The sequence below is a fragment of the Schistocerca americana genome, chromosome X (assembly GCF_021461395.2).
Source record: "Schistocerca americana isolate TAMUIC-IGC-003095 chromosome X, iqSchAmer2.1, whole genome shotgun sequence".
Lineage (NCBI taxonomy): Eukaryota > Metazoa > Arthropoda > Insecta > Orthoptera > Acrididae > Schistocerca > Schistocerca americana.
In genome coordinates, this window is record NC_060130.1 from 622,755,555 (window position 1) to 622,774,318 (window position 18,764).

Sequence of the window (18,764 nt, forward strand, 5' to 3'; positions counted from 1 at the left end):
CCTGAAAAATATTTTGATTTCTGAAGATTACACTTAAGACAGGCAGTCTGAAAAAGTGTGCGGAGATTTTGAAGATGTTCTTCAGTGGTGGAGCCAGTGACAACAATGTCGTCCATGTAATTGATACACCCAGGGACAGGGAGCAATAATTGTTCCAAGAATTGCTGAAAGAGAGCAGGGGTGCTGGCAACCCCGAATGGCAATCGTTGGTATTGATAGAGGCCGAAAGGCATGTTAAGGACCAGAAACTGCCGGGAAGCAGCGTCAAGAGGAAGTTAATGATAAGCTTCTGATAGGTCAAGTTTAGAAAAAATACTGGCCTCCAGCACGTTTAGTGAACAATTTTTCAGGTCGAGGCATAGGGTAAGTGTTGATAAGGCATTGACCATTTACAGTGGCTTTGAAATCGCTGCAGAGACGAATATCACCATTTGGCTTAGCAACGACGATGACAGGAGAGGACCACTCACTGGAAGTGACAGGAAGCAAGACCCCTGAAGCAGTAAGACGATGCAGCTCCCGTTCTACCCGATCACGAAGGGTCACAGTAATGGGCTGAGCCTGAAAAAACTTAGGCCGAACAGTGGGTTTAAGTGTGATATGAGCTTCAAAGTTGTTTGCACAGCCTAACCCATGAGAAAAAAGGGATGAAAATGTCATCGACAAGGAATCCAATTGAGCATTAGGAATAGCATCAGAGACGATATTGACAGAGTCATCTATGGAGAACCCAAAAACGTGAAAGGCATCGAAACCAAAAAGATTCTCCGCTTTACTATGGTCGACCACAAATATGGGAACAGTGCGAACAACAGATTTGTAAGATACCTCCGCATCAAATTGTCCCAAGAGAGAAATCTTCTGTTTATTGTAAGTCTGTAATTGCCTAGTGACAGGTGACAGGATTGGAGAACCCAACTGAAGATACGTCTGAGAATTGATGATAGTGGCAGCAGAACCGGTATCCACCTGCATGTGAACATCTCAACCAAGTATTTGGACAGTGAGGAATAATTTCCCTGAAAGGGAAGAAGTACAATTGACAGACAACACAGAATCAGAATCAGCGTCATGTTCATGAACATCATGTATGCAGTCAGATTTGCAAACGGATGACACATGACCCTTTTCTTTGCATTTGTGACACACAGCCCAACATTGTGGACAATCTTCTCATGAATGTTTCGTAAAACACTGCGGACATGAAGGAAGTTGCCGTGGGTTTTGCTGCAGTTTCTTAGAGGCTTCTTTACGGTTAGGCCGAGACTGCACTTGGAAGCGTACTGCGGACATGTCAGCTGGCGGGGAAATGCCACATGTTTCGTCAACATCGCACAGAGATTGCAATTCCCCGACGTCGCCCCACGCCTCTATTTGCACTCCAGTGGCTCGAGAAATTTCAAAAGACTGAGCAATGGATAGGACTTCATCTAGAGTCAGATTTGCCAACTGAAGGGTACATTGCCTAACATCTTTGTTGGGCTTCGATCGGATAATAGCACCCCTTACCATGGAATCGGCGTAGTATTCTTTATGAACTTCAGTAACACATTGACACTTTCTACTGAGGCCATGAAGTTCAGCAGCCCAAGCATGATAGGATTGATTCAGTTGTTTTTGACAGTGATAAAAGGCAACACGAGAGGCTACCACATGCATTTGCTTTTGAAAATCTACAGACAGAAGTGAGCACATTTCAACAAAGGACAAAGATGCAGGATCTTTCAAAGGAGCCAATTGTGACAACAACCGATACATTTGAGGTGAAATCCATGAAAGGAACAGGGACTTACATGTTTGTTCATCTGCGACATGAAACGCCAAGAAGTGTTGTTGAAGACGTTTTTCGTAACTGGACCAGTCTTCCGCCATCTCGTTGTAAGGAGGAAAAGTAGGTATAGACAACAACGAGAGATGCCCCACATTTGATGCCGCGACAAAATCACGAATCGCATTTGTGAGAAGCATTTGCTGTTCTATGAGACCTTGCAATAGTTGTTCTAAAGTAGCCATGGAAACATGTGGGTCAATGATGGAAACGAAAAATCACTACCTCGTTGCCAATTGTAATAACTTCAAGTTGAACAAATATATTTCAAGGAAGATGCAATACGTGAAAGTCACAGATCAAGTAAACAGAGTAAGATGTGTGTACACTTTAACAGTCAAATCATAACTGAGTCCCAGTCTAGTGGCCGCTGGCTGGCTGGCCGCTTAGGTGGCGCTGCTGCTGCATGGCTGGCAGACAGCACCACATGTAGAGGACATGTGTAACTGTGCGGCGGCACTTTGAAAGATCGGCGAGTCACAACAATTACCTGCTGGTGGTCAGTTGAATGAGCATAATGTTTCCAAACTGATGAAACTGAACATTTCCTTTGCTTGTGGTAGTCCTTGTTACAGTTCCTGCCTCCCACTCAGATCCGCTCACTGTACACAATCCACACAGTTCCTGACATATTGATTATCATCATTCCTTCTCTTCCACAAATACTTTCCTGCCACTCTCCAGTTCATTGTCTGAGATCCCCCAAGATACGATAAAATGTGATCATACATCTCACATAACACTTCTACTTTCAGCTTGGCTGGCACCACCTCTCGTGTTCCCAATTTTATCTCTCTATGTAACAATTCATTTTGTTTGGTAAACAACTGTTGCTTGCCATACCGTTTACACTCTCTGTTGGCACTCTGCGCTGCTTGCATTTCCTCAAGGCCATGACCTAGTGCCTCTATTACAGCTACTTTTCTGCTAAGCCCATCTGCATTTCCATGTTTCTTTCCTGGTCTGTGGAATACTTCATACTCAAATTCACTGAGTTTCAGCGCCCACCTCATCAATATACTTGATGGACCCTTCAAACCAAGTAACTACTTCAAAGCAGCATGGTCTGTCAGTGCCTCGAACTTCCTTCTGTACAAGTAACCCTGGAGTAACATATTTTCATATATCAAGCTAAGAATTTCCCTTTCCATTGTAGAATAATTCTTCTGCACTGTGTTCAACTATCTTGATGCATAGGCAACAGGATGTTCTTGCCTGTTGATCTCCTGGCTCAAAACACACCCTGGAGTGTGATTCGACATATCACATGATAATATGAACTCCTGAAAATCTGGAAACATCAACACCAGACTTGACGTTTATACTCTCTTGAACTTGAAAAATGCTTCCTGGCACTCTCCTGATCATACCATCTTAATCTCCTTCTTCAGCAACTGTGTAATTGGTCTGGCAATGTCCACAAACCCCTTCATGATTTTCTATAATAATTTGCGAGACTGAGGAAAGATTGTAATTCCATGGTTGTTTGTGCTACCAGAAAGTCTTGGACTGCCTATATTAACCTCATATCAGTCCTCACATTGGCCCTACTAATAATATGGCCCAGATAGTTAACCTCTTCAAGTGCAAAGTGACATTTTTCTGTGCTGTGTGTCAAATGGGCTGCTAATAATCTTTTAAACATTTCCCTCATACTTTGTCTATGCTCTTGATTATATCATCAAGATGACATTGAAGCAGTTTCAGTCCCTTCAGCACTCTGTCCAGCAGCTGTTTGAATGTTGCTGGTACATTCTTCAACCCAAAGGGCAACCTTATATACTGATAGTGTCCGCAAGGTGCTGAAAGTGCTGCTTTCAGTCAATCTTCTAGAGCAACTTCTAACTGATGATAAGCCTCTCCAGTCCAATATCAAGAAGTACTGGCCTTGCACTGGGTTGTCTATCATCTCTGTGATGTTTGCAGTTGGGTAGGCATCTGTTGTAATCTTACTATGCGGCTGGTGGTAATCTCAACAAAACCAATATTTCTTTAAACCATCCATAAATGTTTTTCGGCACGGTCACAATTCCTGCCCCCTCGCCCTCCCCCTTCCCAAGGATTAGTACTGTCTTCCACAGTTCCATCAACAAACTGTTGGTTTATATAGTCCTCCAAAACTGGTTGCAGCAGTCATGGGATTCTGTACAGCCTCTGATACACCAGTGCTTTGTTTCCTGCTGGAAACTTGTGTTTTGTTACTCGTGTAGCAGGCAATGGTTCCTGTAGAAAAAACAAATCTTGAAATTATAGCAACAGGCTCTCCATCATTGTCTTATCCATTCCCCTTGAATACTTCAATTCATCACAAAATGCAGTCCTAGAAGCATCCACTGCCTCATCATAGCCAACACTCCAGTGTGGCAATCTTCCTCATCCAGAATCTCTAATGTAGCTAAAAACAGTTTAACTTCTTCGGCTCCAAAATGATCTGCATTGACATGTACTGCAGTGCCTCCATTACTCTCATACATGCATGCAATACTACATTTCACCAAACAACACACCATATCCAATATTTCACTAACCTCTAGCAGTTATATCACACACAACATATCAACTGGTAATTCAGGCTCCACATTCACCCATAGCAATTTTCCAGTGCCTCCTGAAATACAATCATTTGAATTGGGCCATAATGTTGTTGCTTGTGGTTTAACTGGGCTGTTTTATACATTAGCTGTTCCTCATGGCAACAGCTCCTCCTAGTCAGAATCTGTTCCCATTAATTTCCACTACACATTGTCAAAAGTCAGTATATCATGATGTTGATACAGAAAGTCCAATCCTAGGATTGTGCTGTACCCCTCGCTTACATAAGAAACCACTTCTACACGTTGCTTAAATTTGTTTGCCTCGAGTGAAAAACTCTTCACTACTGACCCCAATGACTGTATATCATTATCCCCTACCCCTATCCACAAAATATTCCACTGCTTCATTATACTTTCTGGACATAGTACCCAAATGCTCTTGAAAAAACTGTGCACTAGTCTGCTTCCTGTACTTTTGTTACAACCCCTGTCTCAGTTGCTCAAAAGTCCCTTTGCATTACGCAATGCTTCTGTGCATCTTACAAACAACTTCACTTTCTCCATCAAATGTAACCTCGCAATCTGCAATAACTGCTTATCCAACCAGCTCCCTATGTTAGATGATGACATAAGATCTACAAATGCTGCCACATCCTCATACACCATACTGCAGAAGGAAGAAACAAGGTTAACAATAGCTGGATCCACCCCTACGACATGAGATCTCAACAATCATATTTCATGATCCATCTTTGCCAATGAATTGTTTACAATTTCATTATTTGCTCTCAGCTTAGCTACCTGATTCACTAAGATCGCAAAGTCTCCTCCTTCGTGACATCTTGTGTCTCTGACTTTGCCTCTCCCTCTGCCTTACTCATTTTTACAACTCCAAAAAACACATAGAAATGACAAAACTGATATAGATACAACTAGTAATCACAGAGTACTCTATCAACTTACTTCTTTTGTCTAATCATGAGCCATATGGATGCCCTACGGCGTCTAGCCATGTGTCCAAAATGATTACACGTAAACAATTCACTGCTACCGATTCAGCAAAAGGGGCAGTGTGTCCAAGTAAATTACATTAAGTACAATGCACAGGTACCAGACACTCACCTCTACAATTCCCCTTAAACTGTGACAAGTCAGCCAACTTCTTTTGTCTTGTAAGGCTATTGTTGTTGTTGTGGTCTTCAGTCCAGACTCGTTTGATGCAGCTCTCCATGCTACTCTATCCTGTGCAAGCCTCTTCATCTCCAAATAAGTACTGCAACTTACATCCATCTGAATCTGCTTACTGTATTCATCTCTTCATCTCTCTCTCTATGATTTTCACATCTACACTTCCCTCCAATACTAAATTCGTAATCCCTTGATGTCTCAGAATGTGTCCTACCAATCGATCCCTTGTTCTAGTCAGGTTGTGCCACTAATTTCTTTTCTCATCAGTTCTGTTGAGTATCTCCTCATTATTTACGTGATCTACCCATCTAATCTTCAGCATTCTTCTGTAGCACCACATTTCAAAAACTTCTATTCTCTTCTTTTCTAAACTGTTTATCATCCACTCCAGACAAATACCTTCAGAAAAGATTTTCTAACACTTAAATCTATATTCGATGTTAAAAAATTTCTCTTCTTCAGAAACACTTTTCTTACCTTTGCCAGTCTATATTTTATATCCTCTCCATTTCGGCCATCATCAGTTATTTTGCTGCTCAAATAGAAAAACTCATCTACTACTTGATTTTCTAACCTTGTATAATTACATCACCTAAACTCTGACTCCGTGACTATCAGCACACAAGATCAAACCAGTTTCACTCACCCTAATGATGGTAATGTGAGCTGTGACTTGGATGATGTTCTGCGGGAGTAGCAGCCCTCCACTGACAATTGCGGCAATGTCAGTCCGCCTGTCACCACTCTGTAGCATCAGAAGGTTAGTGACAGACACGAGGGTGTCCATGGAAAACACTGTTAACAATTGCAATGAGCTTTATTGATCTTGACAAACAGCATAGTGAGGCAGACACATCCCTCCTCACTGACTCTGACTTGTAGTGAAGAACAGGTGGCAGCTTCTGCCTACCGTATTTACTCGAATATAAGCCGCACTCAGATCTAAGCCACACCTGAAAAATGAGACTCGAAATCAAGGGAAAAAAAATTTCCCAAATCTAAGCCACACCTGAAATTTGAGACTCGAAATTCAATGGGAGATAAAAGTTTTAGACTGCCCCTCCAAGTTGAAACAAAGTTGGTCCATTGTAACATGAGACGCAATTGAGGTCGAATGGATGAAGAACAGCTACAGTAGTTTGGTTCGAGTCATAAGCTTAACAGTTAAGCTTTACCAAGTAGCCATTGCTATGTGTCAAGCTCTCTGTCCGTATTTATATGGGTACCCTTCCTTTTTCACGTGGTTCATCTGATTTGAATCGATTGGTTATTTTGCTTTGATCTGATAAGTGCCGTTCTCTTTGTTACAGGTGTTTATGTCACTCTAGGCTGAAAATGCGTTATTGTACTGTGTCATGCATTGTTTGTCGCATTCCGATAATGAGTGTTTACGACCTGTCGCCGCTTGCGGCATGGCTTGCTTTTGTGCACGCTACAGCCACTTACAATAAAAAAAGAGAGGAATTGTCTCATAAGTGAAACAATGGCAAGAGACTGCTATTTGTTGTTACTTACACTGCTGCTTTTACTTACACTGCTGCTTTCTTTGATAATGATCAACAAGAACCAAATAATAGACTGCATATGATAGATGATGTTCTGAACGAGAGTTTAGCGAAAATTTTTCTCCATTTGAAAATCTTTGCAGATGCCTCTTTAGTACATTACATTCTGCACAGAAATTAGAGTCATCTTAGATTTAAAAATCTAGTCAGTTGCCGTGCTTCATTTCTGGCTGTATCACTATTCAGCATAAGAATAATATGAATATAAACATGACATGATATGTATATTCTTCCACGTTTGCTGTTTTCTCACTCTAGTTTCATAGTTTATTAGGCAGACAGGATTTAAATGAGATAGCAGCAAACATGAAAGAATGCATGGCATAATGTTTACATTCTTCTACCTTTTCTTTTAATTTATTTACTGACGCAGGGGTTTTGGTGCCAGTATTTATCTTTGTGCCTGCAAAGGATGCCTGTGTAGCACTACATAAATTCAACAGCAGCAGTTAGTTGTGGCGGCACCTACCAACATTTTTCAGAACTTCCACTTACTTTGCACTCAGTTCTAAGCCGCAGGTAGTTTTTCGGATTACAAAAACCAGAAAAAAAGTGCTGCTTAGATTCTAGTAAATGTGGTAGTGCTGATGAGCTGTCGCATCACATTGCTTAGGTCAGCAGTCTAGTAGCACATGGGCATTGACATCTGTGGCACATCAAGTTGTGTTGGGATGGCACACCACATGGGAGGTGGCCCCTTGGTTCTGCACGCAACCGCGGAGGCGGTGTGTGCCCTACTTCCTTTGGCTTCACGTAGGCTCTGCAGCCCTGTGTCATGTAGGCTCAGTAGACCATCACCCTGCTTGCAAAGTGTGATGGAATATGTGGATGGTTGTGTGTGGGGTACGGTCTGCTGCCATCTGATAGCAGTTGGTTGGTGACTGACATTGTGACGCTGAGTCCCACTAGGATCTTAGCTTTGGAGTTGGCAGCTGTAGATGGCAGATATGCATGATCGAAACACCAAGTCCTGTGAAGGACTTAGCGCAGATGGCAGGTGCAGCTCAGTCTCGAACCCATGACTGTAGCTGGCGGAACCCAGCCATCATGCTATCCAGTGTCATTCTGGCATCGTGGTGGTACTGCTGCCTTCCAGTGATGATAAGTGATCTCTGCCTTAAAATTCAGACTTATTTATATGCCTCCAGTGTCCATTTGTTTTGTTAAAACCCAGCACCTATTCACATTGCCAAAATGAAAGACTTGCCCTGGGGTGGTTATACCGCCCCCCTTGCTACACGTTTATGGCTGTGCAGTGCCATTTATCACTGAGCTCTGTTATCCTCACTCCACAATCCCCTGATGTGTTCATTATCGTCATGCATGTCACCACACTTGTGGCTCCTGGCCCACAGCTCTATGTCACTTCCATGCTACTTTTCCTTACTTTTGTTAAAGACTAACAATTTTCTCACCAAAGGCTTGGTCACGGCACTACAAGGCTATGACTGGAGACTGTACCAATGGTTTTACATGTACAGTTTTTATTATTCATACTGTACGTGCTCTTTGGAGTGCAAAGATAAGGACATGAATTATATACAACACATCCAAGAGACCAGTATGGCAATATTTGCCATCACAGACTTTTAATGATCCTACAGTCAATTATTGTATCTCTTACTTACTCCTCAGCTCTACAGTCCTTGAAGGGCCTTGGCCTGCATCACAATATACTGCCATTCTATCCGGTCCATGGCTTTCCATCTCCATCCTCTGACACCCAGCTTTTTCATGTCTCCTTCAATTCCATCCACCCATCTCTTTCTGGAAAGTCCCTTCCATCGTGTGCCTCCAGCCTTGCCATCAAAAAACTTCTTACATGTTCTGTCTTCCTCCAATCTGACCACGTGTCCTGCCCACCACACTCTTTTTATCTAAATGGTAGCGAAAACATCAGGTTCTTCAAAAAGTTGTTCTAATTCTGCATTCGTACACATGTGCCAACATTCTTGATTGTATTTTGGGCCAAATATTTTATGCAGAACCTTTCTCTCCCAAATGCAAAGGATCATTTCCTCATTTGCAGTCACAGTCCATGTCTCAGCATCATACATAACAACTGGTCTTAATAATTGTTTTGTAAATGAGGATTTTAGATTTTTGTGATAGAAGTGAGCTCTTAAGCATGGGTAGTGTGACAAAGTAGCATCTGTTGCCTGCTGCTGTTCTAACTTTCACTTTGCTGCTGATGTAATTTGTCTCTGTGACAGTTGATCTGATGTATTTGAAGTCTCTCACCCTTGAAAACTAATTGTTGGCTATCCCGAGATTTGACAGGTTTCACTGGTTGGTCATTGCCATATATATGGTCTTTTCAACATTGACTACCGGGCCAAGTTCCCTTTTACCTCTCTCCAATTGTTGATAGGCATCAGCCAGCACAGCACTGTTTTGTGCGAGTAATGCCACATCATCAGTGTAGGCTAGGTACTGCAGTGAATGACTAAAAATGGTTCCTCCTCTATTTAACTCTATCTGGCTTATGACTTTTTCTAGGCAGAGGTCAAATAGCAGTAAGGAGATATTGTCACCCCGTCTCAGTCCCTTCTTGACTTCCACTTCTCTGGAGATTTTGCCTTGTATTTTTACTTTACAGTTGGTTTCACTGAGAGGCATCATAGTAAGTTTAATGAGCTTCTTAGGTAGTCCAGCCTCTTCCATCACATTCTGCAATGTCACTCTTGAGATGCTACTATACGTTTTGTTTAAAACTGATGTAAATCTGGTGTACGTTTATTTGTTGTTCATAACATTTTTGAAGTAGCTTGCGTAATGTGAATATTTGGTCAGTTGTTGACCTATTTCTTCTAAACCTACTCTGATGGTCTCCAATTCTCTCTTCCACATAGGGAGTAAGCCTCCTAGTTAGCCCGCATCTCGTGGCCGTGCTGTAGCGTTCTCGCTTCCCACACCCGGGTTCCCGGGTTCGATTCCTGGCGGGGTCAGGGATTTTCTCTGCCTCGTGATGGCTGGGTGTTGTGTGCTGTCCTTAGGTTAGTTAGGTTTAAGTAGTTCTAAGTTCTAGGGGACTGATGACCATAGATGTTAAGTCCCGTAGTGCTCAGAGCCATTTGAACCTCCTAGTTACGATCTTGAATAACACTTTATATGTAGTATTTAGCAGGGAGATTCCTCAGATTCTGGCAATTTAATTTATCTCCTTTTTTATGCATGGGACACATAATAGCCATTTTCCACTCCATTGGCGTGCTCTCTTCCTGCAAGATGCTCAGTATTACTTTATATATTGCTTTCCACAGTGTTTCCCCAGAATATTTGAGAAGTTGCACCTGGATCTGATCTTCTCCAGGTGACGTATTGTGTTTTAAGGTCTTAATGGATTGTATCACTTCCTCTGGTGTTGGTTCTGGTGTTAAGACCTCTGGTCTGCAGTAAGTTATTTCCACCAGTTCTCCCTGTTCCAATCCTCCTTCTTCTCGGTTCAGTATCCCTTGGAAGTATTCTACCCATCCATCAAGTATTTTATTACTCTCCCGTATCAAATCCCCTTCTTTACTCATACATATATTTTTTCTGGCTTGAAACCCAGCCTTTAGTTTTTTATCCTTTGGTACGTTTCACGTACTTACTTATCTTCCCCTAGCTGTTCAATTTCTTCCAATTTTTTCTTTTCTAGTGCCCTTTTTTTCTTTCTGCAAACCCTCTTAGCTACACAGAGCTTCTTAGTATATTCATTCAAATTTGCTCTAGTTCTTCTCTGAAATAATTTCATTCGTGCTATGTTATGCTCTTCATTTCTTCTCATACATTCTTCATCAAACCAATCTGCCTTCCTTTGAGCCTGTATGTGTCCCCAAAACCCCTCCATCTGCCTCAAGGATTGCAGTCTTACATCGTTTCCACATTATTTCTATATGTTCATTTCATGTGTCGGTATCATTCTTAATCCCCTCTTCTATTTTCATCTAATATGCTCTACATATTTCTTCTAACTTCAGTTTCATAATGTCAAAACTCTTCTGTTTGTGGCCTCTTTGTTTACTCAATAGTGAGATCCTTTGTCTGTACTCAATTCTCACTAGATGATGGTGTGAATTGCAGTCAGCTCCACAGTGGCTCCTAACCTCAATTATGTCCGATTTGTGCCTCCGATCAATCAATATGTGGTCTATCTGATTTCTAGTTTCTCCATCTGGTGACATCCATGTTTCTTTGTGTATCTTTTTTTGTGGAAAACATGTACTGGTGACAGTCATGTTTTTACTTATAGCAAAATCTACAACTGTAATTCCATTGTCATTTGATATTTCATGGTGACTATGTCTTCCTATAGTTGGTTGATAAGCCTCTTCTTTTCCTGTTTTTGCATTCAAGTCTCCTATTAAGATTTTAACACCACAATTGGGAGCCTGATCATACAACCTTGCTATGAAACTTGTCCTTTGGTTGTTCATCTGCCTCTTTTGTGGGTGCATGTACATTTGTAATTGTTATGTTGAAAAATTTTTGCCCTTAATCTCAATGTGGAGATCCATTCTTTGATTGGTTTCAAGCGCATCATAGCATGTTTCAGTCCTTTAGCGACCACAAAACTTTTACCAAAGGTATTCATCCTCCGCCACTATAGAAGATAGTGAAATTTCCTGAGTCCATTATGTCACTTCCCTTGCACCCAGTTTCCAGGAGAGGAAATAGTTTTATACCGTAGTTGTTTACTTGTGTTAGCAGCTGGCATATGGCTCCAGATTGGTATAGGCTCCACACATTCCTTGTTCTTATGTACATACCTCATATACGTTTTTTGTTTGCTTGGGCTGTCATCAAAATATCTGTCCAGCTTATTCCTTTGTTAGCATTTGCAACAAGTGATTTTTATTGGGGAAGACTGTTAATCTCCCACCCAACCATTTGGGGGATTGCCCCTTACAGCTCGCTGGGTAGCTGGCTACATTTTTAGGGGAGCATCCTTAGCCTTTGTAGGTCCCTCTACTGAGTGCAAGGCAACAGTTGATGGTTTGGGGCTACTCTACCTTTCTTCCAAGCCATTGGCCCTCATACCTGCTGGTTTTTGTCTGCCCCAAGTATTTTATTTCCCTGGTACCCTCCATATTTGGAGAACACTCCTCTATCCACCACTTGGGGAAGTGCCCAATAGAGGACCTACAAACCCACATGGGAATTATTGTTTTGTTAAAGACTAATAATTTTCTGACCAAAGACTGGGTCACAGCACTAAAAGGCTGTGACTGAGCACTCTACCAATGGTTATACGTGTACAGGGCTGGTAGAGCACTTGCCTGCAAAAGGCAAAGGTCCTGAGTTCAAGTCTTGGTCCGGCACACAGTTTTAACCTGCCAGAAAGTTTCACAGTTTTTATTATTCATATTGTACATGCTGTCAGGAGTGCAAGGATAAGGACATGAATTATGTACAACACATTCAAGGGACCAGTATGGCAATATTTGCCATCACAGATTTTTAATTATCCTGCAGTCAATTATTGTATTTCAGTATTGGAAAATGGCCTAAGATTGAAACTGTATGATAGTACAAAAAATAAACCAAAACAAACTGACAATTGCAGTTGGCATAGAGTCAGTATATTTTTTAGTGAAGGTTTTTGTAGAATAGTAAATAGTGTCTCTAGTTGTGATTTATTTTGTTTCTCCTGAGGATGTTACTATAAGATTTGGAGGAACTGAAGTGTTAGTTTTGTATTGTTTCTCCAAGAAAGCAATATGCATCTTGTATGCCTCTAGCCCTGGATTTAGATAACATCTAGCACTGTTTATACATGGAGACAGGACCCCTAGCTATGGAAAACAGTGTATTGGTTTACTAAGTCACTATGAAAGTCTCAAATTTTGTGTGGTCCATTAGAATACTTTCAGCATTTGTTTTCAGGGGGTGAATTCAACTTTTCTGTTGGAACTTCCACTCGTCTATGTATTACACAGACTTATTTGCCATCCGCATCTCATCAGTTTCAAAATGTATTGAAAATGAGCTGAGCACTGGCAGTGAGATTACTCCCTTTTTTGTTGTCCATTCTTTTGCTTGTTCTGTGTGTGTTTATTTGGAAGTGTCAGATTACGTTTGGTTATTGTAACTGACATCTGGATTTTGTGATTCAGAGATACATTTCTGTATAGTAACTGTTCATAGAACATTTTGTTCCATGTAAATGAATAATATAAAAAAACAAGAAGTTATCCTTGTCATTACAAACAGCCTTTCTTGTTCATTCTTGATATCCTGAATGTGGTAGATAACAGAGCTCAGGTCAATGAATGCTTCATGACTTCCATAAAACTTCTAATACATCTGCACACCATCACCTAAACTTCCTAACAGGTATAAGTCAGTATGTCATTCATAATGACATACTGAAAGCAAAGGTAACATAAAGGATTCCTCAAAGCCCATGATCCAGAATGAGTCAAGAAATATTACTTCCTGCAATGTGCATCTTGCATAATGACCACAATTTTAAAATTAGAAAAAGTTCAGATCTATGCTGTGCGATGTCAACAGTAATTCTTTCCATTTATCATCTGTAAATGGAATAGGGAAAAGTAAAATCAATGTTGTGTACTATTTATCCTTCAACACACACTATACAGTAGCTTGCAGGGTGCAGATGTGAATTTATATGTTTGTGTTATTGTACTTTTTGTGTTTGTCATTGATAATGAAAGCTTAGATGTGTGCAATTGGTTTGTTTTTCCACTGATTCATATTTTCATGTTTTAAACATCCTTACTAAAGTCGATCAATATTGTACTTTTGTTTTCATGCAATTTAAACCACTTTGTATTAATTAAAACATGAAAATAACCTGTGTTTAGCTGCTGGAGCAATCTGTTTTGGAAGGAGACTAGGTTGCCTATATGGCGGGGAAATGGAGAAAATGGCACAGAAAATAATTGATGCCAACAAAGAAGTGTTTCAGTTGTCAGCCATTCTAAAATTTTCACTGCCTATGTACAAATATTTTCATACTCCAAAGTGGAAGAGGATAACAGAGGCAGAAAACTTTATTTACAGGTAAACTTCCAGTATTTTTCTGCTGCTAAGTGACAAATTTTTAATTTCTATTTGTTTCGACAAAGTCATGTAGGATAGTCAAAGTAATAGATAGTTAATCGTAAAAAATGATACAGTTTTACCACTTTTGTTGCAGTTTCAGTTACAAATTAGAAATTTTCTGAATTTTGTTCTGCACAGTCACTTGTCTGTCCACCAGAACTTTACAACTAGTTTCCTTGTGCAATTCCACCATAATAAGGAATATCTGCAAAAAGTAAAAAGATATGGACAGTGTGTATATGTATGCGATAAAGCCACAGTATGCAGTAATTACTTAAGCAAAGATTTCTATCAGCTGTACTTTATTTGTCCACATATGTTTTCAAACATAGCTGATATAGTTATAAACGAGTCAAAATAAAATTTAAGGAAACACAGCAGGAATTATCCCAGGATACTTATGTTGAATCTTGCCTAGTCGTCAAAGATGGGAGTCTAGGAAACCTGCTTTCTCGGCTCGCTAGATAAACAGAGATACAGAAGGATCACCATGCACATGTCAGTGGAGACTTTGATTGTGATGTCATCACTGCAATCTGAATGGGCCTAAAATGAGATACTTACCTGCACGAAATTGACAGACGATCTCACCTCGTGCCAACCATCTGTTGGCAAGCAAATCATATTAATGAGTTTTATTATGAAATGAACAATGACAATACTTAAATTTGACAATAACACAGAAGTGTTGCAAGCAAAGGGTGACATGTAAATAAATCTTTTCAGTATATACAACTCCTAAGTCCCTGGTCTAGAAGTGCCTACTTTGGATGCTGGTGTAGAAATCGGCTGCAGCCAGTCAGCATGGCGGTTATGTCCTCTTCACATAGAGGTCATTGCCATCGTATTGTCATCCTGGATAGGTGTCGATCAGAGTGCAATTGGCTGACGTCTTCTTCACAGCCCTCTCTGTTCTCTCCGTTTCCAACTGGCGAGGTGGTGCTTGACTTTATGCGGTAAATTCCCCCCCCCCCCCCCCCCCCCTGCACCACCACCACCCAAAAAGTGATGGACCATCTGACCATCTTAGTATAGTGTGGATGCTCTGAGGGACCACCGAGCAAGGTGGCGCAGTGGTTTGCACACTGGACTCGCATTCGGGAGGACGACGGTTCAAACCTGTCTCCAGCCATCCTGATTTAGGTCTTCTGTGACTTCACTAAATTGATTCAGACAAATGCCAGGATGGTTCCTTTGAAAGGGCACAGCCGATTTCCTTCCCGGTCCTTCCGTAATCTGAGCTTGGGCTCCATCTCTAATGACCTCGTTGTCGATGGGATGTTAAACACTAATCTCCTCCTCCTCCTCCTCCTCCTCCTCCTCCTCTGAGGGACTGGAAGCTGTGCTGCTGGGAACATCAGGCTTCCAGTTATTCCCCACCATCCGGTCTTTGCTGTGGCGGAAACATACCTCGGTAAATGACCAGAAGGGTACGCATCCACTGCCTGAGGCCCATAACAAGATGTAGAAGGCATTGGCTGGTGTGGCGGCAGTGGGTCCAGATCCATTGGTAGGACAATAGGAGGCAGAGTAGATGAAGGCTCCGTCTTCATGGGGTTGTCCCGCAGTCTCGTTATGACACCCTCTGGCAGCTCCTGTTGCCGTGTTGTCCGTGGAATCCTTGAATCTGGGGGAAGAGATACAGCAGGATCACCATGCACATGTCAGTGGTGACTTTGATTGTTATGTTGGTGCTGCAATCTGAATGGGCCTAAAATGTGAGACATGCCTGGGTGAAGTTGACGAACGATCTTGCCTCATGCCCACTGTCTGCTGCCACTAAAAACATTGAAATACACAATATCATGCAGCACAAAGCAATACTTGTGGCCTTCCTTCGGTGGTGTATGCTGAGGAGGGTGGAGCAGTGTTGCGTGGCGGTGGCCATGAAGCAATTCCATTGGCAATGGTCCATCTCATGGATGTGAACAATAGGAGGCAAGAGACAGTTGCAATGCTTGATCCCTCGTGTGTGCGGTGTGAGGTTTGGCCATCTGCTGAACATTCTGACAAAACATTCTGCTTTGCTGTTGGACTGTGGGTGGAATGGTGCACTGGTTAGATATTGTGTGCCATTGCATTCACAGAATGTTTCAAATTTATTTGATGAAAACTGAGGGCTGTTGTCCAGCACTATGATTTCAGGCAAACCTTTGAGGCAAAAAATAGAGGATAACACCTGAATTGTGCTAAGTGATGTTGTCAAGTTCATTGGCACAGCAAAAGGAAACCTGCTATATGCGTCTACCACAATCAACCAACGAGTGTTCCAAAAAGGTCCCGCAAAGTCTATATGCACACGTTGCCATGGTGATTGTGACTTAGGCCAAGCAGTGAACTTTTGTTGTGGAGCAGACTGATTTTGCACACGTGTGTGACACTGACGTCATCTGTTCTCTTTGGGTGTCCATACCCTGCTAAGTATAGTGTCGACACGCTAACTGTTTCATACAAACAATCCCCCAGTGGCCTTGGTGAAGTAACTGCAATGCTTTGGGGATCAACACATGTGACTGTCCACTGTCAGTTTGGGCAAGACTCAATCAGTGCATGACAGAGTTCTTTATGCTATGCAATGAGTGAGGCCAAGATGTGCGAATGTATTTTAGCAAAATATTGAAATCTGAATCAGCTTCCGTGGCCTGTTCAATTTTCCTATAGTTCAGAGGAAAGGATTGAAACAATTCAGAATCCTGAGCATCAATGTGACAACAAGATGCAGCAGAAGTGTCAAAGTCTGTATCAGGGCCAATTGGAAGACATGAAAGTGCATCCGCATTACCATGTTGAACTGTCTCTTACTAGTATTGAGACAACAGCAAAGCCTATCTCTGCAATTTTTGGACAGTTCATACAGGAACTGGCTTCATTGGATGAAACATGACGGAAATGGCTTGTGATCCGTTACTAAGTAGAATTTTCTGCCATACAAATAGTGGTGGAATTTGGTGACAACATACACAATAGCCAATGCCTCTTACTCTATTTGTGAATAGCTACACTGAGCTTGGGACAACACTTTTGATGTGAAAGCAATGGGCCTGTCTCTATCTCCAAATCTGTCTGAAAGCACTGCACCAACTCCATAAGAGGAAGCATTAATGTGCAACACAACTGGTTTGTGAGAATCAAAGTAAACCATGCATTGATCACTAACCAATGCATCTTTATGTTTTTGAAAAGCTTCTTGGCACTCATCTGTCCAAACAAAGGGGACATTCTTGTAATGCAAACGATGCAATGGAGTTGCAATTTGTGCAGCATTCAGTATGAACCGAATATAATAGTTCATTTTCCCTAAGACTGACTGCAATTCTTTGGCATTGCGAGGAATTGGCAATTCACATATGGCTACCAAATGTGACTGAAGAGGATGTACACCATGACTGTTTATGACACGACCACGATACTGCAACTCAGGTTTTAAAATATCACACTTATCCAGTCTACACTTTAGTCCAGCATCAGATAACACACAAAACAAAGCACGTAAATTTGCAATGTGTTCTTCATGTGTATGATCTGCTATGACAATATCATCCAACTACTTTGAACAGTTTGATACTTCAGCAGTCAGCCATTGGAAAATGGTGGGTGCAGAAACACTGCCAAAAGGTAAATGCAAATATTTAAACAAGCCCAAATGGGTGTTCACAACACACAGTTTTTGAGATTCTTCATCTAGTAGTGTTTGAAGATATGCGTCACATAAATCAGTTTTTGAAAAGTAGCGACCAGCACCTAATTTTTTCATGAGATCCTCTGGGCGTGACAATGGACAAGAATCAATCACAGTTTGTGGGTTTACTGTAGACTTAAAGTCAACACAGAGATGAACGAAATGTGAAGATTTGGGAAGCAAAACTAGTGGACTTGCCCACTGACTAGCTTGTATGGGCACAATAGCTCTACTGTCTTGCAATTCTTTAAGTTCAGCAGTGACTTTGTCCCGTAATGCAATGGGAACAGTTCTGGCCCATCAAAACTTTGGCTGAGCATTGTCTTTGTTAGTAATATGTGCAACAAAATTGTTAGTCTTGCCTAAACCTTCAGAAAATAGTTCAGGGAATTCTTTTAGCAAGGTAGCTACACTGTCTTTAGCATTGAATGCAATCACTGACAATACATTGTCCTGAATTTTAAAGTCAAACAGAACAAACGAATCAAGGCCAATTGTGTTCTCACAATCACATGATTGTAGCACAGTAAATGTCACAGTTCATGTATGCAAGTGATACATGGCAGGCAAAGTATATTTTCCAAGAACAGTAATGTCTTGTCCATTATAAGCTGTCAGGTGCATGCTAGTTTTAGACAGACGTCAGGAACCTAACAGTTCATATGTGTTACGATTCAGCAATGTGACAGAGGCACCCATGTCCAACTGAAGTTTCACACATTTTCCACAAATATGCAAATGAACATAAAGTATGTTGCACTGGAATAGCACTGAAGAAACTGTTCACTTGCTGGATTTGCTTGCAGTAGGCTTTCAATACACTGCATCGATTACATAAGCCTTGTGACTAGATTTTTGTGAATGGACAGAATTCTTATGTTTCTACTGTTGCAAACATACAGATTGTACATGACCTT

General features: G+C 41.3%; 1 protein-coding gene across 3 annotated transcripts in view; it reads left to right on the forward strand.

Moving 5' to 3' along the window:
- The window catches only part of LOC124555532 (probable cytochrome P450 CYP44), a 260,162-nt gene that overhangs the window by 88,659 nt on the left and 152,739 nt on the right, over positions 1–18,764 (forward strand). For all 3 annotated transcript variants that reach the window (XM_047129486.1, XM_047129487.1, XM_047129488.1), the window contains exon 5: positions 13,928–14,126. In XM_047129486.1, the coding sequence (XP_046985442.1) occupies positions 13,928–14,126 (199 nt within the window). The remainder of the gene's footprint in view (positions 1–13,927; positions 14,127–18,764) is intronic.